The sequence below is a fragment of the Castanea sativa genome, chromosome 12 (assembly GCF_040712315.1).
Source record: "Castanea sativa cultivar Marrone di Chiusa Pesio chromosome 12, ASM4071231v1".
Taxonomy (NCBI): domain Eukaryota; kingdom Viridiplantae; phylum Streptophyta; class Magnoliopsida; order Fagales; family Fagaceae; genus Castanea; species Castanea sativa.
The window spans coordinates 48985465-49012168 of NC_134024.1; the positions used below are offsets into that span (position 1 = coordinate 48985465).

The 26704-nt window shown below is 33.8% G+C and overlaps 2 protein-coding genes across 3 annotated transcripts; one reads left to right on the forward strand and one right to left on the reverse strand.

Moving 5' to 3' along the window:
* The first annotated feature begins 624 nt into the window (after positions 1-624).
* LOC142621217 (uncharacterized) lies at positions 625-10902 on the forward strand. 2 transcript variants are annotated; one of them, XM_075794534.1, is made up of 13 exons: positions 625-1455; positions 3040-3124; positions 3247-3336; positions 4194-4265; positions 4393-4421; positions 4522-4606; positions 4697-4786; positions 5257-5387; positions 6505-6586; positions 6668-6715; positions 8578-8650; positions 8762-8865; positions 10406-10902. In XM_075794534.1, exons 1-13 carry the CDS (start codon positions 671-673, stop codon positions 10523-10525), a joined length of 1794 nt encoding a protein of 597 aa, XP_075650649.1. In that variant the 5' UTR covers positions 625-670; the 3' UTR covers positions 10526-10902. The 2 variants fall into 2 exon arrangements, with proteins under 2 accessions (XP_075650649.1, XP_075650650.1); XM_075794535.1 differs by lacking the exon at positions 4393-4421 and having other exon boundaries at positions 4194-4267.
* A 6058-nt stretch (positions 10903-16960) lies between these two features.
* On the reverse strand, positions 16961-26165 carry LOC142619897 (uncharacterized). The gene is made up of 6 exons (XM_075793256.1): positions 25628-26165; positions 23755-23816; positions 23400-23650; positions 21220-21294; positions 21051-21113; positions 16961-17268 (listed from the first exon to the last, which is right to left on the reverse strand). The coding sequence occupies exons 1-6, from the start codon at positions 25729-25731 to the stop codon at positions 17224-17226; spliced, it is 600 nt and encodes a 199-aa protein (XP_075649371.1). The 5' UTR covers positions 25732-26165; the 3' UTR covers positions 16961-17223.
* Between the last annotated feature and the right edge of the window lie 539 nt (positions 26166-26704).

The following is a 26704-nucleotide window of genomic DNA, read 5'->3' on the forward strand; positions in this document are numbered from 1 at the left end:
TTGTGACATGCTTTAGCATTTTATTATATTTAATTAGCAACAACTTGTTAAGAAAAAAAAATCAATTTATTCTATATAGGGTTGGTGAAATCTTCTTATCTAGCATAAATTTTTCCATTTCAAATACGTGATGGGCTTGAGTGAACTTTGCTTCTCTCGCACTAGTTAAAATTATACTTGTGTGGTTCTAAACTATATTACACATATATGCTATTTAATATTTTTTTATTAGATGCGACTTTTAACAAATCTCCCACTAGATTATTATTTTTTTCTTATACTTAACATGATTTCAAAATTTTAAGATGATTTGATATTAATAGCCACACCATCATTCAAATGCATAAATTTTAAGTTTTTATATTTAAAATTGCGTATAAAATATGAATTTTTTAATCCAATAGAAAATAACGTTTAATCCGCACAAAAATTAGTATACTTACTAAGAATTAAAAAAAAAAACATATAATCTAACAATGAAAACATTTTTTCATTCTTAATTTCTATAATAATTATAAAAAAAATAAAAATTTAGAGGAGTAATTTTTTCTTTAATTAATTAATTAATAATTTTATTTATTTTTAGGAAGCTTTAGAAATATTATAGACAGTCACACTTTTGTGTGAGTTCAAACTTCAAAAAAGCAAAGAAGCTTCTTTCACTTCAACAATGGCGGAAATCTCCGAAGAACCTCCAAATCCAATACCTCCACAACCACAGCCACAACCACAACACACACACCAACCATCCGAATCAACCATTCGAAAAGCCAAACCTGGACTCAAGCGTCTCGCTCTCACTCTCTCAGTCCTAGTCTCTTTCATCTTCGCTTTCCCTTTCCTCTACAAATCCGTCGAAATCCACCGCGCTCCGCTTCCCTTTCGCGAAATCGATTCCCTCTCGTCCCAAATCGGATCCAGCAACAACAACCACAACCACCCCTCGCTTTCATTCCCTTGCCATTTCCAAGCAATCTTCGTAAATTTCAACAATTCCAACGCGGAAACCCTAGAGTCTTTGATTTTCGACGAATTGACCAAGTTGACCTCCAACACAACCTCGCAATGCAGTACTTTATCGGTAAAGCTCGTGAATTCTGGTCCAATTTGGTCCTTGATCGGGGCCGTTGATTTTGGCGGTGACGATGAGAGTGTTGACGAGGCTTTGGCGGGTGTGTTGGGTGGTGAGAAGGTGTATAGTGTTGTGGTGGTGAAAGGGGAGAGTGAGGAGGTGAAGGGGGTGGTGGGGAAGTATAGGCATGGATGGGTTGTGGGGAGGGTTTTAGAGGTGGAGGCGGCGGAGAGGGCGGTGGAGATGTTTGTTAAGGTGTTTGTGAATGGTGGGAAGGAGGAAGGGTTCATTCATGGGGAGTTTATGCCTGTTGGGGCTGATGGGAGGATTGTGCTTTCCTTTAATTTGCTTAATTCTAACCCACATGATTGGGTTTATGATTGGTATGAATCTTGGCTTTTGACTCTTTTGTTATTTGTATTGTGATTTCCTATAATTTTGCTCAATTCAAATTCACATGACTGTGTTTATGATTGGTATGGAAATTGGGTTTTGACTCTTTTAATTCAAAGTTGTATATATATATTGTGATTTCCTATAATTTGCTCAATTCAAATTCACATGATTGTGTTTATGATTGGTATGGATATTGGGTTTTGACTCGTTTAATTCAAAGCTGTATATATATTGTGATTTCCTATAATTTGCTCGATTCAAATTCACATGATTGTGTTTATGATTGGTATGAATCCTGGCCTTTGACTGTTTTAAGTCAATGTTCATTATGCATTTATGGGATTTGAACCTTGAATGTTGTTGTTAGAAACATCAAGAGGTCATTGTTGAAAGTTATATTGTTAAAACAGTTTTGTTTTCCAATGAGCTTTAGTTCAATTGACACTTCCTTCTTCTTAAGAACTGGTGAAGGGCCTGAAGGCTGAGGTTGTGGGTTTGAAAATTCATTGGTTGTGTGTCTAAGTTACCGAATTATTGCTTTTTGTTTGTAGGGCTTTATGTTAGAGACATGTTAAAGTTGTTTCATTTCTGTTATGTTTGATTTCAAGGGAAAATAATTTGGTAATTAAGTTAATTGAATAAAAAAAAAACATTTATAACTCAAGGTTGGCTACAAATATTAAGTCATTTCTCGTTAATTTTTTTTTGAAAGCATTGGTAGCCGACAGAATCTTGAACTGGTTTCCTTGTAGACGTTTATCATGTCTTTGGTTGTGGCTTTCAGTACAAATATCTTAATATTGCTTATCTCCTCAAATATCTCAATATCTCTGATGGATAACATAATAATAAGATAACAGCTCAAATTGAAGATTCTCTGTTTTGGTTTTTTGTTTTGGTGTTTTGAGTTGTTGGGTATATATTTGAAGTCATAATTTCTTGCTTTATGCTGTGGTGAAAGTTATAACACATGGTTGGCTACAAATATTAAGTCATTTCTCCTTAATTTTTTTTGAAAGCATTGGTAGCCGACACAATCTTGAACTGGTTTCCTTGTAGACGTTTATCATGTCTTTGTTGTGGCTTTCAGTACAAATACCTTAATATTGCTGATCTCCTCAAATATCGCAATATCTCTGATGGATAACATAATAATAAGATAACAGCTCAAAGTGAAGATTCTCTGTTTTGGTGTTTTGAGTTGTTGGGCATATATTTGAAGTCATAATTTCTTGCTTTATGCTGTGGTGAAAGTTATGTCAATTGTTTTTTACTTAATTTTATTTTGGATCGTATCCATCCTTTAGATGGTAGGAAACCTACTAAAAACATGTTTAGCAGCAAATAATATTTATTCCAGTTTTTCTTGCATTCTTGATAGATTTATATTTGGAATAATTTTTTTATTGCTTTATGCTGTGGTTAGAAATATATAAATTGGGCTTAGTGTTATTATTAATATTTTTTATGGATCGTTTTCATCTTTGACATGGTAGGAAACCTAATCAAAACATGATTATCATCACATAATATTTATTCCATTTTGTTCTTGCATTCTTTTGTTACTGCAGGGATTTTCAAGCAATAGATGAAACACTATTGGCCCCTATAATTAAGGCTCTAGGACCGGTAGCTAACATCAGTGTGGAAAGTCAGGTAATAAATGTTCCAAAATTTTTAGAAAATGCTTATCATTGTTTTGTATTATGGCTAATTGGCTATCTATTACATCCTCATATCTGATTGTAATTTGATTTTGTTGTCTGCCTGCTGGACAGGTTTTATACCATACACCAAAGTCTTCACTTTCTTTCTGGGACGATAAGAGGAAAGGCTACATCTTTAGCACCAAGGATCTTCCTTTCTTTGTATGCTTCTTTAAATCTTTAACTCCTCATGACTTAATTGTCAAATTAGAAGAGTATTTCTAATAATCTATATTCTCTTTCCCCCCTTTATTATTTCATTTTAGTTCTTGATGTTTCTTGGTGCAAAGATCTAAAAGCCTAGTACATATTAGCTTGTATGCATGAATGCAGTCGCCTACATGTTTGCTCTCTACAAGAACCCCAAAACAAAAGTTTGGGGGGGGGGGGTGGTTAGCTTAAATCACCTTTTCTCCCCTTTTAAGAGTGTAAAATGGAAAGTAATGTATGGATTATTTTACTTCAAGATCCAACAGGTGACATACATATCACTTTTTGTTAAAGGGGTAGTAATTTATGGAGTATTTTACTTCAAGACATAAGAAATCTGTGCATTAGTTAGAGACTTTTATTGTATTATGATGTTACTGATAATGATAGTGGCAATGTGTGGTGACACAATGGCAACATAATGTATATCAGCATTATATTGTTTAATCAACTTACATAAGTGCAGAGTTTCATTATTCATTAATCAAAGTGCATTGGCCATAAGTTATTTTTTTGTATGTTTGGAGAAACCCAAATTAATTGAAGCCAAAATCTCCTTACCTTTTGTTTGCTCCGAAAATAATGAGGTCACTGTAGTTAAAAAACCTTTCTTCATTTTCTTCATTGAAATATGTGGGCAATGTAAGCAAGGGCCATTTTTCTTATTTGTCTGTCTGTGTGTGTGGATTTTTTTTTTTTGTTTTTTTTTAACAATAGAGGTTTTTTGATCTTCTTTTCTTTGTAGTTTGAATTATATCTGTAATTTCTTTCTAATTTATTTTGTTAATGTTATTGCCCTGTTATAATAGGTCAATTCAAATGAGTGGCACTTGGATACTTCTATTGCAGCAGGAGGGAGGTCAAAGATATTGCAATTTGTGGTGTATATTCTTTAACTAGATTCTCCTTTTAATTAATATCTCAATGGAAGTATTTTTATCTGAATTTTAAATGAACTCTTTGAGCAAAATTGCAATGTGCTTCCATCTATTGACCATGTGATGTAAGGATCTGAGGATATGTGGCCTTCAGTTGATGTATGTCCATATTCTAAAAATTGGTGTCTGTACTCAGTAGCGGGAAGATGTTTCCATTCTTAACAGCTTCAATGTCAATGTTCTTTTTATTTGCTTTCAGATATGTACCATCTGCAAAGGAATGCCCTCTTCTACTACAGCTTCCAAATGGAGAGATTTCTAAGACGAATGGATTCATATCTCCTGTGAGTTATCATGCCTTTATATTATCTTCATACTTACAGTTCTTGTGAAATTTCCTAATGTTACTAAGTCTGACTAATGACATGATGAAGATGTGGGGAGGTGTTATTGTTTGGAATCCCCAAGGTTGTCTGAAGGATTCAGAAAGCCAGCATCCTATCAGGCAAACAATTTCCCACCAGGTTAGTTGTTTTTTTCAAAGTTGTTTATATGTATTCTGTATATATCATTTGAAAACTGACTTTTGAATTTAAAATTTAATGTTTATCAAAGCATGATGCCATATGTCTTTCCCAATTTCCATTTATTTCTTGTTTTTGCTTGAAACTGTGTTTAGTGACAGAACATATGATTTACAAACTTTTCTATCCCTTGGAAAAAAATGTGTGGCATGTTTTTTACAAGAGATAAATTTTACATAAAAAGAAAAAGTTTAACCATAGTAGAAGGAGAGAAGGAATAAAGTTATATAATTACAAAGGGCTAAAGACTCCATTAGTGAAAGTGTGCTTATAATACAAACATGCACTATCTAGCTCGTCAGATTTTTATTCAGAACTTGAGATGGTTAGACATTCATGTTCTATCATTAAAATGGGATTTAGTTATTTTCTCAAGACTGAAAGATTGATGAATACTTAATCTGAAATAGGATCTGCAGAAGGTTTTTGAAGTTTTCATGGGGCAGTTCCGACAACTTTTTGGTCTTAAGTCTGACAATCTTTATTTTGGTTCCTCTGGCACATACAGTCTTTTAGCCAGTGAAAAAGGCTTCTCAGAATGGTAAGAAAATGTTTCTTTTGTTATCTAATTAAAATGATGGGTTGAGTAACTTTTGCTGTATGCTTACGCTTATTTTACCATGTATGTTTTGTTGTAAAATTTGGTTAACTATAAAATATTTTCCAGTCAAACTGTAAAATTAAGGCAAGAAGTAAAATGTTTTACACTTAAAACAAGTGTAAAATATTTTACATCTGACTCCTTATCAGCCACGGTACCATCCCCTTCCCCAAATTCTCATCAGCCACAACCATCATGGCCGACCATCTCTCTCTCTCTCTCTCTCTCTCTCTCTCAGCATAGCCTCCATGGCCGAGCTCCTCCAAACCCACCGCGACCTGCCACCGCCACCAGAGGCAGTGGACTCCTCTCATCTCACCGCCCCAAAGGTTCTTAAGTTTCAATCTGGGTTTTTGGGTTTGCGGGTTTTGGGTTTTCGATCTAGGTTTGTGAGTGTTTTTTTTTGCTTTCTTTTTGATGGTTTTTGGAGTGGTTTGGTTGGATTTGTGCCGATTTGGTGGTTTAATGTTCATATTTGTGAGTTGCTGGTGGTTTTATGCTCAGATTTGTGGTTTAATGCTCTGATTTTTAGGTGGTGGATTGTGGTGGTTGGTAGTTTGTGATAGGTCATGGTGGTGGCTGTGGCTTTTTTCCCTCTTCCAGATCTGGTTTTTGGGTGGTTGGTGGTTTGAGCTTGCATTTGGGTGGTTAGTGGTGGCTAGTGGTGGTTTGCATTTTCAAGTGTTTAGTCATGCCAAACACTTGAAAATGTCTTCACTGTAAAATATTTTACTTTGAAACAAACGGAGCATTAATTTAAGCAAGCCTTCTTAATTCTGCATGTAAAATTTTGTGGTGTAAACATTGACAGACTGAATTAATCTTAGTATTCCAATTGGCAGAAATGCATTGCTGTTTTAGTTGTATGCTTTCTTATGCCTTTCTCAATACAGTATGGTGCATGTTTAGGTCTTCCAGAAACAAGGTTTTGTGAGTTTTGAAGGCTTGTAATAGCTGATTGAACTTTACCTTATATTATCATATGTACTTTCCATATCTTGACTTGGCTTGTATTGCATCCGCTATAAGGGTATTCTTACTGGGCATTTGTCTGTAGGGAATTGGATTTCCTGGCACGGCGACATACATGCTTTAATCTTCATTCGTGTGCTACAACACTTGGATCTCTTTCCAGATTGGTATATTCAGTCTTCCACATTTTGTTTTCTTCTGTTCAGTTTAGGTATTGGTAAATAACACCCCATTTCTTTTTCATGTAGGTTCAATCATTGCCAAGGATGATTATCATGGATGAGATTGGTAAACAGGTGAGTTATCAAGATGAATGCTTTCTGATTTATCTTCTGTAGTTCTGTTTTGCTGCAATTGTTTAAGTAACTGGTGGATGTTCTGCTCCCTAATTGAGGAGTGTAAACAGTTATTTGGGTTTATTGCCTATTTCGTTGTGCAAAATATATGACCTTCCTTTTAAATGAAAATTATAATAACGGTTGAAGAGAAAGTTACTTCAGTATTAGGAATATGGGAAAAGGACATGAACATTCTGCCTTTGCATGAGACGAAAGAGGAATCACAGTGAAAGCATTAATGGATGAAAATTATGCTTAACTATGTTCTGCTTAGAAGTTATTTCTGTACACTTTTATGTTACTACTTAACTATATTTTCCACTGTGTGTTTATCTTTGTGAGCAAGTCATTTAAATGACAGTTGAAAATATGGTTATAATACCATATTTCAAGCCGAAATTTAGATACCATGATTGCAACCATTAAGTTGGGGATCTGAATTGAAAACAGAGTAATAGAAAAATTTATCTACCTAAAATATGACAGTTTAATTTAGCAGGTTTCATGCACACGATCGGTAGACATTGCTTTCATTTTGTATTTATTTTTGTAAACAATGTGTTCTAATGAGCATTTAGAAGAACATGATTATTGAGGTCTATTTTAAGCACTTCAGTGATTCCTCTCTCTCTCTCCCTTCCTCCCTGTGCTCTTATTACCCTTCTTTCTTCTTTCTGTTTTTGTTAGCTTAAATCCCCAAACTATAATCATTTGGCCATCCTGCCTTTTCATGACATGTACAGTTGTCTTCTGTTTACTGCCATTTTTTCTTATGGCCGGAAGAGAAGACTTTAAAGGTTGGTTTGGGTAGCGCTGAACGCTGGACGCGTTCAGCGTTTTCCCTTTTTTTTTTCTTTTTTTTTCCCCTGCTGCCCTTTTCTGCTTTTAGGGGACAAGTCACTGTGCGCGCACAGTGCGCGCACTGTTCACACACTGTATGCGCACTGTTCAGCAATTTTTTAATTAAAAGTGGGTCCCACGGTACTATTTACACATTTAAAAATTATTTTTCTACAGTGTTTTCAGCTTTCAGTTTTCAGTTTTCAGCTGTATCCAAACGGACCCTAAGTGCCATGAATTAACTTACCATTGTGTGTTATTAATTCTTGCTATTAGGAAGAATGTGTCTACTTCCTATAACAAAATTTAGCATCTTTTTCCTTCCAGACTTTCTGCTTTGTTTCCTTCATGAGTGCACATTTTCTGAAATGTTTCTTTGTTTTTTAGAACAGAGAAAATAAATTTGAGTTGGAAGATATTTTTATGAAAAAGGACATCTAATACACTTTTGTTGAAAAGATTTCTAAAATAAACTTCCAGATGCTATGAGCATTATTTCATTTTTTGTATTGCTGCCTTCATGTTTTGTATTTTACACCCAAATAAATATGTAGCCTTGAGTTTATTGTAAGTTAAGATTACTAAATCATCCTAATAATACTCAAGGGACAAGGGTTGTGAGTTGATATATACTTTTGACAAGTTTTCACTGTATTTATTTTTATTAAAAGAAAAATGAGAAATTGTAAATACATGAGTACATAAATGGGACACCCAAATAGCTACAACCTATGATATAAATCTGTAACATCAATAAAAACTCTGAAAAGCAAAGAGAAGGAACGGTTTCCAAAACAGACATTGACTCAAAAAGACTGATCGAAAAAAAATAATAGATTAAGCTTATTCCAAACCAATTCTTCTTGACACCTTGAAAGGTCTCGCTCTTTTGTATATGAGATCATGACTCTTGTTTTGATAAACTTTTAGCAGTTCTAGCATATGGAACTAATTTATTTTTTGGTTTTCTCCTGGATAAGGTAAAATATTCTCTTGAGGCAGCAAACTTGGCTCAAAGGAATGCCTCTCTTGGACTTTATGATGCTTCAGCTGGTATGTTACTCCAGCTCCTTGTAGGTTGTAGTACTTTAGCTTCAATTGAGGATTTCTGCTATATTCTCATTGCAGCAACCTAATATGTAGTTTGCTCTCTTTCCTTGTCAGTGTCCTCTAGGCAAGCAAGATCTCTGGCAGAAGATGCCTTCTTTCACCCATCAATTATGTCTGTCAGCTACTACTCCTTCGAGCATTGTTTTGCTGTCTATTCGGTTAGTTACTTGAACATTTGAGTATTGTAGCTCCTTTTGAAAGAAATTTATTTTGAATATCTTTACAGTCAAATTTTTTTTTTTTTTGATAATGTTTAAATTGTCCATGTAGAATATGTGCAGATATACTCTAGTTGCATGCTGGAGATCTGTATGTTTTGATGAGAATTATATTTTATGTTCAGACGATTGATAGTTATATGTTGGAAAGAAATATTTGCTAAACCATGACCATATATATATACAAATGTAGTCTAAAGTTTTAAATGGGTTCACACATCATTTATCTATATCACTACTTAAGCTAATATTTACTTTTCAATAAAAAGAATTTGAATGAAAAAAAAAACTGTGCTAACAAGAATAAAATAAAGCTTTTTTCTTTCTGAAGTTTTTGGATCAATGCCCATTTTCATTCCCAAAAGGTTGTGTTGATTACTGTAAACCAAAATTTTAAGATTTATTTCAATAGTTAGTCCTACCTACATTAAATTGGCACTCAGCTGAGCTAAATGTGCTGCTGTTGAACTTTTATATTTGTAGTTAACATGTATAGATTTTTATACAGTTCAGATTGTGGACTTGTCTTGCTTGTTTGCAACTTGAAGTAATCTTGACGCTAGAAAGAAGTCTTAATGGGCTCTAATACCAATTTTGATGTAGAATCTTTAAGAATTATTTAGATTTCTTGTGAGATTTTAAAGGGTTCTTGAATGGGGTTTGGTTTTTAAGGTTTATGTAGGCCTTCATTAATAAGAAGATTGGATCTTGAATATGTTTTGGTATTAAAACAGTGAGAACGAGAAATAAAGAAAGATAAATACTTGGCAATCTCACCTAGGTTTTTCTAAGCAATCACACTTAGGTAGGAGTAGGAGAAGGCAATCATACCCTTAAAATTAGCTGTTGGAATTTCAATAAAATCAATGTCATTATGTTTCCTTTATTGAATACATAAAGAGACTTTTATAGGGTATTGTTAGTTCTTTTAGAAGGACAAGGAATCCTAAATAACCTTTTCCTCCTAGATAACATTTTCCTAGAAAGACAGAATCCCTATAATAATGAAAAACAATTAAGAACTTCTAAATAAAATAGAAAAAGGACTCAAAAACTAAAAATAAGATTCATGAGCCTCTATAACACCCCATTGCAACTTTTTACAAAAGACATGCAAACTACCAAACCACCCTATTTTATTAGAGCTTTATTACTATTTTTTGATTGGTAAGTTACACACTCACCCAATGTGTCTTGAGCATGACCTCACTCTTTGCATAGGACTTAGGGGAGATGTCATTTGAGCTAGAGCTTGTTTACCTTATTCTATTAAAACTGGACTAGCAACTTTTTTAACATGAAGAAACTTAATAGTAAGACTCAATTATAACTATAGTAATTTTATAAAGGTGTTGGGTTCCACATTGAAACTAGACCACAATTCTTGAATTTTTTAGTATTTAATCTCATTTTTCTTCGAACTGTTTACTATCGGCCCCAAATCTCATATATGAATGTTTTCTGCTGCCTGTTTGCACAGCCTTTCTTTCTGCCAGTTTCAATGCATGTCCTCCTGGCAGCATTAAGAGAATGGAGAAGATACCAGATAGAAAACAGGAAGTACTTAGCATGGAAGGTTGAAGTGCAAAAAAATTCTTGAAGTCATTTCCTAAAATTGAGTTGACATGAAGCAAGGCTCCAATAGTTGGATGGCTACTAAGCTAGCCTAATGAGCACAGGACGAGCCAGTTGGGGGCAAAGAGCACACAGTTGCCCTGCCTCTATAAGCTTCCGGGAAGAACTTGGCACTATTTGTTCTTGCGTTTTGGCTTGTGTTTGTTCTTCCTTTCTTTGGATGTAAGTTCCCCTCAAACCACATGCAAAGCTCAAGATACGCCAATACCATTGTCTTTTTGTAAATATCTGTAGACAGTGATATTGATGATCTTTTGATTGAAAGGCATTGGTTTGATAATTTTATTTTTGGTAACATCCTTCAGGTTTAATCTTTTATACAAAATCAATTCTCTAAATGCAGTCATTCTTCACTATTCCTTGATATATTTAAGTTGAAATTGTACCATGTTCATCAAAGTAAGAAAACAATTGAGAAGGCAATTGAATTTGCTAAGGTTGGGGTTTAAAGTGAATAAGTGATGGTTCAATGGTAATATTATCCCTCGAAGTGCTCAATGTCTGTGATTTGAACCCTTATCTCTCATTCCCTTACTCAGTGGCAGAGTCATGATTTTGGCTTGGGTGAGGACAAGATTAGAATAAATATTGAGCACAAAATTATTTCTAAAAATGTTCATTAATATTAGAAAAAATATTATTTAATTTATTTAACAAAATTGATTTAATTAGAAAATAGAATGTAAATGTAAGTATAATTTATCCCTTATAAGGGTGTTAATTTGTGTTAAAGAGGGTTATGTAACTTGTGTTTGTGTTGTGTTGAGGTAAGGATATTCAACTCTAATTAGACTTATTTAATAATTGTGTCAAAATTTTCTAATTCTAATATAATCTATTTATTAGGGGAATTAAATTTAATAAGGATATGGTGTAAATGTCCACTTTTACACCCTCCAATGATATTGTGCCCATCAAATTTTTAAAAAGAAGAGATTAGATGCTGCCAAGCACGTTTGCACTTCCACCATTTGCTAATACAATTATAAAATAATTAAAACTCAAAGCAACCTTCTTCCCGTTACTTGTAATATCTGTACACGTCTAAGATAGAGGATCAGAGAAAAACGTCACTGTTTTTCCTCTCGATTAAATTTTACAGTGTTTCTTTGGAATATTGGACAAGAATGTTGGGTTAATACCAAAACATCAAGATTCGACCTAGAACTGCCATGTCCACAGCGGCTTTGGCGTCTTTTATAGGCTCCTATGTTGTCGGTGGAAGCTTCCCCTCCTGGCAGATCTCCAGCAGCTTGTAGAGGAAGTTCGGTTTGAGTTTTAATTTTCTAATAGTCAAAGTGTGATCGTGTGTGGCAGTATCTAATCGTCTGTTTATAAAAATCGGACGTGGTACAATATTATTGGAGGGTGTAAAAGTGGACTATTTTACACTACATCCTTACCAAATTCGAACCCTTTAAAAAGTGGGTTGACACAATAAAATCTATTTCAACCCGTTTAATACACAATCTTAGAAAAATAAAACGAAACTAGAGTTTTTAAATTTCTTTGTTTTGGGTAAAAGGGTTAGGAGTTTAGAGTTTCAACAAAGAATTTATCAATATAACTATTAAATTTCTTTTAATTACCCAATTTTTTGTAGAATTCAAATTTATGTTAGATAAAAATGACACACACAGCAGATATATATATATATATATATATATATATATATATATATATATATATATATATATATATATATATATATGAACAAATCATTTTAGGTTGACTGTATGTTAAACAGGTCGACTTGCAATTGACCAATTTATTAATCGTTTTAAAGCTTCTCAACTTGTTTTGACATTAATCCATTTACATTAAATCCTAACGTACAAAAATTGTGTCATGTTTGAACATTGCCACCCGTCTACTTAGCTAAAATGAAAAATTTTCTATCGTCCTATTGAGGAAGTAATTGAATAAAATAAATTGACCATGATTTTTATTTTTCAAAGAACACTCTTTTTTATTATTATTAGGTTCCTCCCTCCAAAAAAAAATTGTATCAAGACCTGCCATACAGGTAAGAAATAGTTTTCTGATGGGTACCAAGTTTAAACCTGACCTTTTTTGTCTAGCTGTCCTCAGGTAAACCCAAGCTAGCCCACATCTCATCTTTCCGAATTTTTCTTCCAAAAGAACCAAATCAAAGAAAACGAGTAATTAATAGGTGCTTTCAAAACATAGTGACGCCGTGCATTTTCTATCACATATATAGTAGATTTTACTAATTAATTCATGATGATATTCACTATAAATGTTAGAGGAGGAAACCTTCTGTCACCATATTTTAAGAGTACTTAATAATTTTTTGAAAGTGAATACATAATAATGGAGAAAGAAGTAACAAAAGTGGAGAAAAATGAAATTAAATTCCTTGTGGTCTATTTGTCTTTTTTTTTTTTTTAATTCAATTTAATTAAAATATGGGATTATATTTTATGGGAGACGTAAGTGGTATCCTCTGAGAGGGGCTTCTGTCCAATGGCTAGTTTCACTGGACAAGTTCTAATACGAACACATGTTTAAAACTAGACATGTGTCCGCAGCTTAACGTGTCTAGTGAAACTGGTCACTAGACATAAGCCTAACCCATATCCTCCTAATAGTTATCACACACACACACACATGCACACACACACATAATAAAAATTGAGCTTAGAAGTTGTAGTTGTGTCAAGTAACTACACCAAATTGCAAAGTTGGGCTTAGAAGTCGTAATTGTACCAAGTAGCTACATGAAATTTTAGCAATTTTTTTAGGAATCAAATAGTAACTTAATTGTTAAAAACTTTTCCTCTAATGCATTATCATTTTTAGGATACACACAAAAGCTATATATATAATAAAAGTTGTGCTTAAAAGTTGTAGTTGTGTCAAGTAGCTACACCAAATTGCATAGTTGGGCTTAAAAGCTGAAATTGTACCAATTAGCTACATGAAATTTCAGCAATTTTTTTGGGGATAAAACAACAATATATTTATTTATTTTTTTTGGAATAAAATAGCAACTTAATTGTTAAAAACTTTTCCTCTAATGCTTTATTGATTTTTAGGATATACACAAAAGCTTTTCCTCTAATGCTTTTTTTTTAAAATTTTTTTTAATGTATCATGTTTATCATTTTTTTTTTTTTGTATCTCCATTCGTTTGTTAAATACACAACTGGGACCAATGTCCCACACGCCTGAAAAAAGCTTCAACACTAGCTATATATAGCTAATTACAGGACCAAGCTAGACAAAAAAGTGAAAAACTACTAAATCAAAGTCACATATCAGAAAAATTACAAACATATTCTCCACTTTTCGCACTAAAAAAATAGGCTAAACACCTATTCCCAAAAAAAAAAAAGGCGACTAAGCACGCCCTAAAGCTTTTAACTTTGGCAACTCGAAACGGCACAAAGGGCAGACATGATTTCTTGCGAGCCACTTCAGAATGCATTTTGTGTGGAAGATGTGAGAGCAAGGCATGGTTGTGACATTAGACCCTATCAAGAAATTCTCCAAACAAACCGCACATGTTGGTTCACTCATCAACTCATCATCAGTATCCTTAAAAATCACCTCCTCGAGCAGCCAAAGTGAGTCCAAATCTATAGGCCTAGAACCCCTTCTAGCCTCCTCACGTAGCATGTTTCTAAACATGCCAAAATACCTTTGTGTTTGTTCTAACTTGTTTCTGCACCATTCAAACTCATGGTGTGGAAAAGTTACCTCCTTTGTAATTAACAGCATCATCCCCATGGCAACTTGTTTCTTATTATTATTCTTCTTCACCAATGATCGAGCAAAATCAAGTATGTGCTTGATCAAATCGTCAACATCATTCAATACTGTCCAAGGTACTGGCATTGATGATGATGAGACAGTGGCGGCTCCAGAAATTTTTCTGTGGGTGTTCCTTAATGAGACTACTCCTTCACCTTGTTCTTGTTCTCTCCAGTGGAGCCTTTGCGACGAGATTTTCATGTCAGAAATCATTCTTGATATGATATTCCATGATGGGTTATTGCTACGTTCGGATATTAACAGGTCGCATGGCAAGCTGATTGGGTCGAATGGCTGTTCGCTAGTATATGTCTGGTTCCTTGCAAATTCAGCATCCGATAAGCAGTTTGTGATGATTTTGTAGTTGATGTCGATATGGGATTCATTGCCCCTCGGGAGAGGAATAAGGGATGCACGGATATAGACATCTCGATTGTTATAAGGATTCGAATTCAGTGTTGTTGTAGACGCCATCTTCAAACTAAGAAATCAGAATGAAGTTGGTAAAAAGTTAAAAAGACTTTAAGAATCTGATGAGTAGCAAAGCAAGTCGTGTTTAATTTATATATGTTCTAATCCTATTTCTTTTCGGAATCCGTTTCCTATTATGATTTATGTTTTGTCCTCTTTAATAACCATTAACCGACATAAATTTTTTTTTTTTTAAAATAACCATTAATAACCAACCAATTATCTACTAGTTTATCTTCTTCTTCTTTTTTTTTTTTTTTTTTAGAATTCTACTAGTATATCTTTAAGTGTTAGGAATCGGATTTTTGGGAGTCCTAAGGAGTTTGGGCATTAATAGTTTTTATTTTTTGAAAAATCCAGAGCCAAAGGCCAATTTTTTTTTTGATAGAGCCAAAGGCCAAATTTATTAGAAAAAGATACTGAAAGAGACTACAAAAAGTCACAAGTTACAACATGAGCTATATTATCAAGCATGGAATGGATTCAATCCAAAAACCTCTAGCAACGAGATTGTTTGATCTTTTTACATGAGAGAAAAAACAATAACATAAACCAGTAGCTAGCAAAAGAGTATCATTTATAATATGACCATACTCAGGATGAGTAATTTTCCTGGATTGATGATTAATATTGATTTTCTTAACATTCAAAAATAGTTATTATTATTATTATAGGTTTCAAATTTATTTGGTAAATCGAACTTCTTACCGTAAAATCTTGGCAAAATACGTGATTGCATATACTACGTGTCACACTAACTTCAACTCTCATATATATTTTAAATTTTAATTTAGTTTTCAATAATTGTTATAAATCGAGTGTGGGGGATTGAATCTTGAACCTACTCATAAAAAGATCAAACAACACTCCTTTCCTTAGCTATAAACTCTTGACAATAGATAAGTGATACAGATGGTTCAATATCTTTCGTTTCATATTCTAATTATTTTTCAGCAACATTGCAGTTAGAAATGCATTACATAGAAAAAGCTTTTGCTCCCCCCAACTCACCCCTAGGCCATGGCCTAGGTCCCAAATGAGGAAATAGGTGTTTTTATTTTTATTTTTTATATACAAATAATAATGAGTTGTACATTACTTGGCAGAAGTTCTTGTTCCCCACCCTAGGCCATGGACTAGGGCCCCAAATGAGGAAATAAGTGTTTTTTTTAAAAAAAATAAAATAAATAAGTTGTACTTTTTTTTTCCCTCTTTATAAGAGATTCCAAACAATGGAGTGATGTTTGAAATACTATAAAATTTATTACATAGATCTTACAAATTGTTGTGTCACTAATCACATCCAGTGCACTTACGCCCCCTCATTTTATTCTAGTGTTTCAGACAAATTCTAACTTTCAAACTCTTCCAAACTGTTGGATTTTCTTTTTATAATGTTAAAGACCAAATTCATCATTTGACAAATTTTATTCTCATATCATATATAAAATTTTTTGTTGCTTAATTAGATATAATGAAATATATATATATATATACACACACACTGTGTAATCCCAAAACAATACATCAATAATAGAATATTTCGTTGCAATAGTAAATTTGGAATGACCTTAGAAATGGAATTCAAAACCTTAGTTGAAGTGCCACCAATCATATTTTTTTCCACATTAGTTTATAAGCTTTTGTAGTAAAGTTTGTCGTAATTTAGCATTTTTTCAACCAAAAAAGAAAAAAAAGAATAATAGTAATCCAATTGAATCACTATTAAGTGAATAAAAAGTGCTAATTAGTTCTAATAAACATTAAATAATGAATGTTTGAATAAACTTTTTCATATTAATGTTAGTAAGGCCTATGCAAAGAAACTTGTAGTACCCTTAATATCGCTCAAGTGAATTAGTCATATTAAACTACAGAATGAATCCAGGATCACATTAGCAACAAATTACGCCTTTCTCAGGTATCCATCCATCCATCTATATCTAAACTGCAGACCCGACTCCCATGATATAAAAGTGGATGCAATTAACGTTTAACCCATTTTGGTCAGAATGGATGTATCACCTTGGCCTTGGTGATATCACGGTTGAGTATTTGGTCTGTAGTACATCACATATCAAACTCTATTTTGTAGGACTTTTAAGAACTCTCTCTCTCTCTCTCTCTCTCTCTCTCTCTCTCAGTGCAACGATTAAGTCCAAAAGACAGCTTCATAAAATGCAGTAAATCATTACATTAGAACTTCTACCTCTGTTGCAAGCTAACAATTTCACATCGGTTTGACATCAATAATGCACTTGGTTAAGCAACTGTCAGCAATACAGGCAGTAAAACGGGGGAAAAAACGTTATGCAGACTTCAGCATTCAAAACAGGCCTGCTAACATGCAATTGTTGTACCGAAATAATGATACATGGAACACATCCGGAAAATAACTGGCTCCCCTCTCTTATGTCAGGCTCTGGATTCCAAAGCTAAAATTATCTTCTTTCTTGGACCCTGAAACCAAACCGAATCGAACCTTAGGAATTGATGTTAAAAAAAAGAAAAGCCACACTTCAGCCAATAGGAAAAGAACAAAATAAGAATAATAGTAATAACAACATATGATTGATCACCAACAAGCCTAACAGACCAAAAATGATGGAGTTCTTTTAGAATTTGAACTTTAAAATTTCTTGCAACAATTAGCATAAATACATAATACAACTGCAGAAAGAGGAAAGAATTTCACAAGAATGCATTGTAATAACAAAAAGGTACCACCTATGGGTGAAAAGATTGGATAAAGTAAGCTGTAATAACTTGGATAGACATGGCAAAAGATCATGGCTGCTGCATTAGCATGTGACTGATCAGACAAATAGATCTTTGTGTGTAGAAAATGGCAAAGGAAAATGACCAAAATGAAGAAGGGGATAAGAAGCATTGCCAGCTGCAACTTTAGTACTAGGCAGAGTTCAGTCAAATAATACATTCTATATTCTACCGAATCAATAATTTCTGATGACAAACCACATCATCAATATAGCTCAACCTGAAAGAATTATATCTGGACAAGAATGCTAAAAACGTCAAGTCAGAAAAACTTACCCAAACTGATACTTGGAGTCATTCTAAAAAACAAAACTAGCAGATGCTACAACACAACCCCAGGAAAAATATTGAGAACCAAAAGCCTCCCCCCTCACCACAGGGCGCCAAAAATTAGCTCCTATTCAAATGGAAAAGATCTATAGATAATCGGGGTAGGATCATTAGGTTGGAGAATGTGCCCTGCATAGGAGCCTCAACTGTCAAAAACTTGACAGATGTCTGAATAGCCACAACAAAAACCAAATTTTATTTCCAAAAATTTTGGAGTCAGCTATGGATCCTCAATAGACTAATCAAGGTCAGCCACATGCATTCTTTTCTGCCATTCTATTCTATCCGAAATCATACTCTCTGTAACCTCTTTATTGACAAGTCATTTTCTGCCACTTCTACCATAGTTATTTATTTAGGTCATCCTCTACCTTTTTTCATTACTTCAACTCAAATCAACTAACTCTACACTAGTGCATTAATCAATCCTGTACACATGACCAAATCATCTCATGTGACTCCCTCATCTTTCATCAATAGAGGCCACTTCAATTTTAAAGCAAATTTCCTCAATTCAAATCCCATATTTCCTTGTATTTTCACTTATCCACCTTAATATGCTCTAGATCAAGTCACATAGTGTGCTGTCCTGCACTACCCAACCCAGCTCAAATTTTTTTCTCTCATCCCATCTGACCTGGAATTAGGATTGAAATAGATTTTTTTTTTAAAGTGATCTTTCCTTATATTTCGACTTATTCATCTTAAGAAAAAAAAGGCAATTGTAGGGGTACAAATTTAACTGCCACACAATTACAAACTGACAGTCATTTGAGAAATTGAGATAATATGAGTGTAATAAGTGATAACTACTGTCTGCGCACCCCAAATACCCAAAATCAGGGTACTGATTCTATACACAGAGCTTGACAACTCAACAGTCAACAGTCACCTCAATTTGTAACTTCTATAATCCCTAAGCATCACTCTTAAAAAACGTTGTTGATCTCTGAAACAGCCTTCAAAGCATGCTGAGATCACCAATAAAACTGTCATTATGTTTATGACAAGATGTTCAACTTCTAAAAACTTTTACTATGACGTTCATTCAAATATTTTTTCTGCTTTTATCTTCTTTCTAAAATAGTTGACAGGAAAAAAAAATGTTATTTTGTAAATTCATTACAACTACCAGCTTAGAGAAATGTGATTTTTTATCTTTAGAATTTAGAACCAACCACTAACTAATATACCCTAGATATTACTGAAATTAGTACTGATAGTTCCACCTATAAATGAATTTAGTTCACGTGTATATTTAAAATTATTTTAGAATTTGCAGTTGTAATCAATGATTCAATATATGGTTTCTCCTCATGAAGAAATTTCATGCTTCCATAGGGACACAAGATGTGACATAACTCAGATAGTGGTCAACCCAGATCAACTCAGAAAAACTAAAGAACCTGACATCAAATCTGGTTTCTGTGAGAGAACAACTCAAAGTCCAGAGCTATGGGGGATCAAACTGAAACCCTAAACCTAAAGACAAAATAGAAGAAAGCAAAGAAATCCAATTTGAAATTTTGTTCTCCAATCTAAATTACAATGCTGGGATGGCACATAAAAATAGTGTTAGTACCCTAGGTCTACAAGTTACATATTTGAATCCACTTTACAAGAACCTTTATAAAGAATCAGTTGACTGTTGACAAAGGATAGATGGGTTTGCACTTCTAATGATTTGGATGATATGTTACTGCTGGAAAACAGTTTTGAAAAACAAGTGGTAAGGGACCTTAGGGATTTCAGCGGGAATAAAGACTTGGGTCTGGGTTAGTTCACCACGATCTTTTCACTTCCAAAATTATTACTTACAAAATGACTTTTTAAAAAAAAAATTACATTCAATAAAATAGCACTCCCATTTTTTTTATAGGTAGATAGCAGGGAAGCGGTGGGGGTTCAAAATGGTAAACCCATTTTGCAGGTTGAAATTAGGTTTTATTTAGAATAATTTTGAAAAGTTCTTCTCAGTGTTGGTAAAAGTGTGAAGAGCACTAAAGCACAGAGGCTTCCTGGAGCCTAGGCGCAAAGTGCAGAGCGCACGACTAATTGAAGTGAAGCGTACATTTTTTAAAAATAATTTAATAAATTTAAAAATAATTATTAATGGGCAATATAACAACCAAATTATCATGTAAAATGAAATAAAACATTTTATACAATTCATATAACATTTATCTAATCCCAAATTTTGCAACTTTAACACAAAAATTGCAAGTCGAGTCATTTTTTATTTTTTGGATCAGCTAGTTATGACTACTTCCATGTCATATTCTTTCTTAAATCTCCATTGGCCATAATGCCCTATGACTAATTGCCAATATTAGTTAATAATTTAATCAGTTAATAAGTCTATAGAGATTAGTGAATATAAGTCTAAATGCTATGTTCAACAACTAATAAAGTAACTAAAGAATTACCACAAATATATTATATCATACTTTTTTTTTCATGAATTAGCTAAGAATTTCAGGACATAGCAGTATGGTAATTGGTACCAAGCAGATATTCAAAAGGGAAAAAAATAAAATAACAATAAGAAGCAAGGGTGGGTTACTATTTCTGGGAGAAAAAACCAAGAAAAAATAAAAATAGAGAAGAACTAGCGGGTTGTGGGTTTCATCCTTCCAGGGCAATCAGTTACACTCAAAATATGTTTTTCGATAAGTTACACAAAAAATATGCCAAATCAAAGGTTTATATCAATAATGTTAAGATCCTATAGTTTATTTCCATATTGGTTTATTTTTTTGAAAAATATAAATAGTGCAAAAAGTGCGCTTTGAGCTTTTTGAAAAAGTGCAGAAAAGTGAGCCTAAAGCGCACTTCTTCGAATGCACCTCGCTTTAGAGGCAAAAAGCATGAGAGCCTTGGGGCTTCACACTTTGCGCTTAAGCGCGCTTTTACCAACACTTGTTCTTCTTCTGTCTTAAAAAAAGATGGTCAGGGGAGAAGTCAAAATTTAAGTACTCTTCCTAACATAGATATATGAGATGTGCCACAAATGCATTTCTTCCTCTTCTTCTTTGTTTGGGTCATTGCTATGAGAAGTTCCACAAATCCAATGTTAAGACAAAAGAAATGCAACATTAAACTACATATGTTGGGGCCAAGTTCATTGGGTTTACCATTGGTATGCCTAGAGCCTTGAGGTCATCATCAGTCATGTGTACTAGGGCAGTCATGTCAACCTGCAGAAACCAAAAGGTAAAGTTAAGTCAAGCCTGAAAGTAGAGATAGAAAACCACAAAGATAGTAGAGAATTTTGCAAAACACAAGCAGGAAAAATCTTCATACCTCCTCTGCTTGAAAAGTAATAAGATACTTTTCGAGACCCAAAGAGTTCAAAAAGTCATCCACTGATGTACCAGCCTGCACAAAAAGAAGCAGGACTCAGAAACTATGTGGAACTGTAGTAATGTATTTGTATCGATGCATAGAAGGTCCACTAGAAGACTAATCACTACTTTAATAGTGTAGGATATATATATATATATATATATATATATAAATGAGCTCCTGGTACCAAGATTGATCAAGATACACCTCCACTTTACCCAGTTTAATCCCCAAAAATTACTTTCATGCAAAGAGGGTTGTTTTGGCTGATCAAGCTAAAGCAATAAAGATATGTGCACGGCATAATTATAATACAGGCCATGTTTTTCAATTAATTTTAAATTTTTTGACCCACTAGCCACTTGGACGGTTGGACCAGGAGCTAACAATAAAGGGACTCCTGTTGCATAAACATGATAGTAGCAGGATCACCAAATCTCTGAGATACCCCAGGGAAGTGCTAGCCAATGGGCTCCAACTCAAATAGCACTTCCTCCCCTCATAACAAGGTGGAGGGTGAGGTTGTGGATTCAAGATCAATGTCAAAGGGCTGTTTTCAACTTTACTGATATGACACACAACACAAGCATTTCATAAAAGTTGTCTTTCAACTTTAATATTACAATAAATGAAGAATTGGAATTTTTAATAGCTATCATTACTCTACAGTAAAGTCTAGGAATTGTACTTAATAATGCAATCTCCCCCTGCTTTGGTCCACCACTGACTGATAGCAAAAGAATCAATCTTTTTTGATAAGTAATGAAATAGAGTCACCCAAGTATACAGGGAGTATACAGCTGGGGACCATACAATCAATCACACAAATTACATATATCAATCATTAACAGACCATGAGGACTGACTATGCAAAAAAGATACCCAATCCAAAAAGTTCTAAAGAAAAATATTTTGAGTTCAGCCATAGTTTTCTCTATATTTTCAAAGCTCTGGTTATTTCTCTCCCTCCACAAGCACCATATCAAGTAATGAGGGGCCCAAAACCCAAAATGTCCTTGCCAACAAGCTAGCAACTCGACAACAGTCTTTGGCATCATCTAACAAATTCTAAAAAACCCAAGACCTCAGACCATAAGTTTGTAACAATAGAGCAGTTTAGTAATAGATTCACCTTTTCGTTTGCACATATAACACCAATCCGAAATCCAAACATTCTTTCTCTGTGAATTATCAATCAAATTTTCCCCAAGGAAATGATTGATCACTATTGCAAATTTGCAAAGCAGAACCTGATAGTACCCACTAACTTTAAATCCCTTTTTCATATCTGATTTCCAGCACAGTTTACCTCTGAAGTAGGGATTTTGTAGGGACTTTGTCCAATTGTTCTTGAAGAATGATGGAGCATTCACTTCGCTTAGTTTATCAGCAAAAATGATTGCAATGCAAGGTAGGTTTAAAAGGTGGAACCATCCTCATCATTTTGCTTTGGCAATAAGGTTTTTATTTCTCTTCTCTAACTAATAAACAGACCAGACCAATTACATGTCTAAAGTGTGGCTAGGAAGACACACACTGAAATCAAAACAATATCTTCTTCAGTTCTCCATGTTTTATTTCTCACTATAAAGTGCAGCTTTTTTTTGGTCTATGGATAAAGTGATTTTTATACCCACCCTAATACTTTCCAAATCCTTAGTCCACCCCTATTTCTTGAGATACCTAAGGTATAATATCACAATTTGTGACTAGTGCATTGACAGTAATCTGTAAAGCAAGTCCTAGTGAAACATGCACAATTAAATGATGTAACAAAAAATACATAGGTTACCAAGTGAAGAACTATTTGCCCCCTCCTCCACCCCCCCCCCCCCCCCCCCCAAAAAAAAAAAAAACTAAGAACAAAAACTATATTCTGGTTCTAATGTTTTTTTTACCTGATAATGCATATATGTATTACTTTAAAAATGCATATACAATGCCCTACCATATAATGATAAGAAACTATACTAAAAGAATTAAAATTAAAATTAAAATAATATAATAAAACTAAAAAAAACCCCACCTAAACATGCACAAAAACTAAACTAATATATTAATCTAGCAAGTGGTTCTGCACGGTACAGTGAGTGAATAAAATGAAATGAAAAAAAGAAAAAAAGAAAAAAAAATCATGCCTTTTTTCTAGGAGCAGGGTTGGTGCCCTTTTTGGGCTCTGGTGCAGGGACCTCAGCTATGCTTTTCCTAGTAGGCCTCGGAGCCTCCAGCTTTCGCTTTGGGGGATCAACGTTCATTGGTTGTGTATCATTCAGGCCAGTTAACTTATCACGTAGATCCCTAACACCTGAAAGAGACCCTCTTTGAGATGCCTGTCCAAGACTTTTCTTTTGAAGCTTTAAACGGAGATCTCGAGCCCCAACCTTGTTATCTTCATAAGCCATAAAAATCATCAAAACCACATAAAGAATGTTAGTGATATGATGCCCACAAAAGAGAGCAGGCTCTAGTTGCATTATCAGAAAGAATGAATACTTGAAATTTGAGGTTCATCTTCATTATAAAGATCATGTTCCCACTTGTCATCTTGCCTTTGCCTGAAAGAGAGATTTCATCGACGCAATTATTTTTAATAATATTGTTGGCCTCAATAATTTAGAACTTGACCAATTAAGACAAAAAAGAAAAACAGGAGAGAGATGGAATGAGAATATTATCTAAAATAATAAGAATAATAGCCACTTGATGAACCAGAAAGTAAAGCTGACACTACAATCCAACAGATAACTCATAGACTCCAAAATCCAAACCAGAAATTCATAAAAACAAGGGCATCCGGCAGCGTGTTAGACAAATCCTAGAGAGTGTATGCACAATGGTCCTCTAAACTCTAGCAATGCCTACAATACAATGTTTGATTAAGACTTAAAGAGTATCCAACAAAGGTAGGTATGCAATACCAAAGGAAAATTTTCTAATAAGCTTCAAACTGTTACAGCAGGATGATGTGGAATGTAACTGGTAGCCCCTTTGAAGGCTTATAACAGGCAAGGGAAAGCTGCTTCTAGTGCTCAATAATTAATTTGGGAAGTTTCTGATAAAGGAGATCTTTCATTGAGTCTTATTCTATTGTTTATTTTTGTTGGATAAGCTTTAATTTAGTTATAGTATTACAAGGACAATTTGGTGATTTCCAATTTTTTGGAAAAGTATTCCTTGATGGTACGAAAAGCCCATGAGTCTTATTGATAAGAGAAGTTAAATATTTTTTCTTCATTATTAGTAATCTTAGTCTTTCTAAAAATGATATTAAGGGTTAAAATTGACCCCCCCCCCTTCCCACCAATTATCGAATTATCAAAAAAGTAATCCTAGACTTTCTAAGAATAGGTTATTTAGGAGTCTTAGTACTTCTAGAAAAGGATATAGCCATTGCCTATTGAAGAGCTTTATTGTAGGCAAAAACATTCATGGTGAGTTGGGTCTAATAAAATTCCAATAGCTTATTTTAAGCTTTGAGGGCGGTGATTGCCTGAGTGTGATTGCTTAGGAGGAAAACCTAGATGAGATTACTAAGCAGTTATCCGGTTTTCTCATTCTATTCACTGTTTTAATACCAAGCCGCTATGAAACATATTCAAGACCCAAACTTCTATTCACCTAAACCTACCTACCCTTAAACATCAAACCCTATTCAAGAACCCTTCCAGATCTCATTAAGAAATCTAATTAGTGTTGAATTCCTAAAGATCCTACATCACATGATTGCAAGTTTGCAACCCATAGTCTAGATAACTCAGAGCACAACCGCACGCTTTATGGATGCGCATCAAGGCAATGTTAAGCCTTTGCCCGGATTTCCTCTCAACAATTCGACTGTGCAAACAACAGCAGTGAACCACAAGATCTCTATCTGTGCGCGTGCACGTGCACAGATCAAAAAGATACAAATATCAAAATATCTCCGAACAAGGGATTAATAAACTTAATGAAATTACCTCATTAAGAGTTAACAGTTTCCAAATTTTCCACAAATTTGCAACTTTAAGACTACAAAATTCAAATTAACTTCTCTGATGGCACTATTTCCAAAAACCCAACGCATAAAAGCATCATTAACAACATCATGAGTGTCCATCACAGCCAGTGTTCAAAGTCTTACTAGAAATCAAAATTCTCAATCAATTATCACCAAATTAACAAAACCCAATTTTTTTTTTAAATCTACTCAATCAAATTGCTCTGAAACTTTCCCATATAAAAATGTAAACCCAGAACAAGCTAAGCCTCCAATCACAAAACACAGCTAAATCAAACTATAGAAAAAAACTAAAATAGAAGCAAAAATAAAAAACAGGCAAAACAAAATATGCAAAGAAAGAAGAAATTGTGGGGGGCAAAAGCGAACCTCTTGCCGGTGAATTGTCGGCGGCGAGTGTCAGCAATGGAAGTCCCATTGAGTCGATCCTTTATTGACCTCTTGGACTCTGCCTCCACTCGATCAGCATACATCTTATTAGCGCTTCTTTAATTCAATAAATACAACGAAGAAGAAAAAAGAAAAAAGAAAAAAGAAAAAAAACCCTAACCCTAACCCTAATTGGAGTTGATGAAGATGAAGAAGAAAAGAATTGGAGTGAAGGATTTGAAGTTGCGGGGAAGAGAGATCAAAAACCCTAAAAAATAAATATTGTTTTGGGTTTGGGAATTTAAAGTAACGGAGAGAGAGAGAGAGAGAGAGAGAGAGAGAGTTTTGGTTTTGGGTTTTGAATTCCCGATAGAGAGATGAAAGGATTTGAAAGTCGGTGGAAAGCTTTTGTATTGGGGGAAGAATTGTGAAGGGCAAGGAGGGAGGGAGTGAGTGAGGCAATGGGACTTCCACTGCGATTATAGTGTGTACTAATTTTGTGATTTTTGGGTCCAAGATGACTTTCAAGTTTCAAAGCACTTGAAACGCAGTGTTTTTTGTTTTTGCTTGTTTTTATTTGGGTTTTTTTTTTTTTTTTAAAAAAAAAAAAAATAAATAGGTAAATTGCAAATTATGCCCATAAAGTTTAGGTCGGTTAGATTTCACACTTTGAAATTTTAAAATTTAAATTTTACTCTATGAAGTTTGGTGATATTTAGATTTTACACAATAACGTTTCAGAATTTAGATTTTACCTCTTATATTTTAGAATTGTTTGAATTTTACTCCCTAAAGTTTTTGAGTATTTGAATTTTACACCATAAAGTTTCAAAATTTGAGGGTGTAAAATCCATATGACATAACTTTAGGGTGTAAAATCCATGTTCTGAAATATCAGGGTGTAAAATCTAAACACTCCAAACTTTACGGTGTAAAATCTAATTACCTCCAAATTTTAGAAGTGTAATTTACAATTTACTCAAAAAATATATATACAATTACAATCTTTTAAGTTTGGTAAATTATTATGGAGTTTTATTCCCCTTCCATGAGATTAGAAATGACATGTTACCTTAA

Excerpts from the sequence above, each read along its gene's own strand:
- LOC142621217 (XM_075794534.1), top strand. The coding sequence starts at position 671 with ATGGCGGAAATCTCCGAAGAACCTCCAAATCCAATACCTCCACAACCA. Across the intron at positions 4,787-5,256 it reads GGCAAACAATTTCCCACCAG|GATCTGCAGAAGGTTTTTGA; the intron begins GTTAGTTGTTTT and ends AATCTGAAATAG. Across the intron at positions 5,388-6,504 it reads GAAAAAGGCTTCTCAGAATG|GGAATTGGATTTCCTGGCAC; the intron begins GTAAGAAAATGT and ends ATTTGTCTGTAG.
- LOC142619897 (XM_075793256.1), bottom strand. The coding sequence starts at position 25,731 with ATGTATGCTGATCGAGTGGAGGCAGAGTCCAAGAGGTCAATAAAGGAT. Across the intron at positions 23,651-23,754 it reads AGATGAACCTCAAATTTCAA|ATAACAAGGTTGGGGCTCGA; the intron begins GTATTCATTCTT and ends TGGCTTATGAAG. Across the intron at positions 17,269-21,050 it reads AGGCTCTAGGCATACCAATG|GGTCCAAGAAAGAAGATAAT; the intron begins GTAAACCCAATG and ends GTTTGGTTTCAG.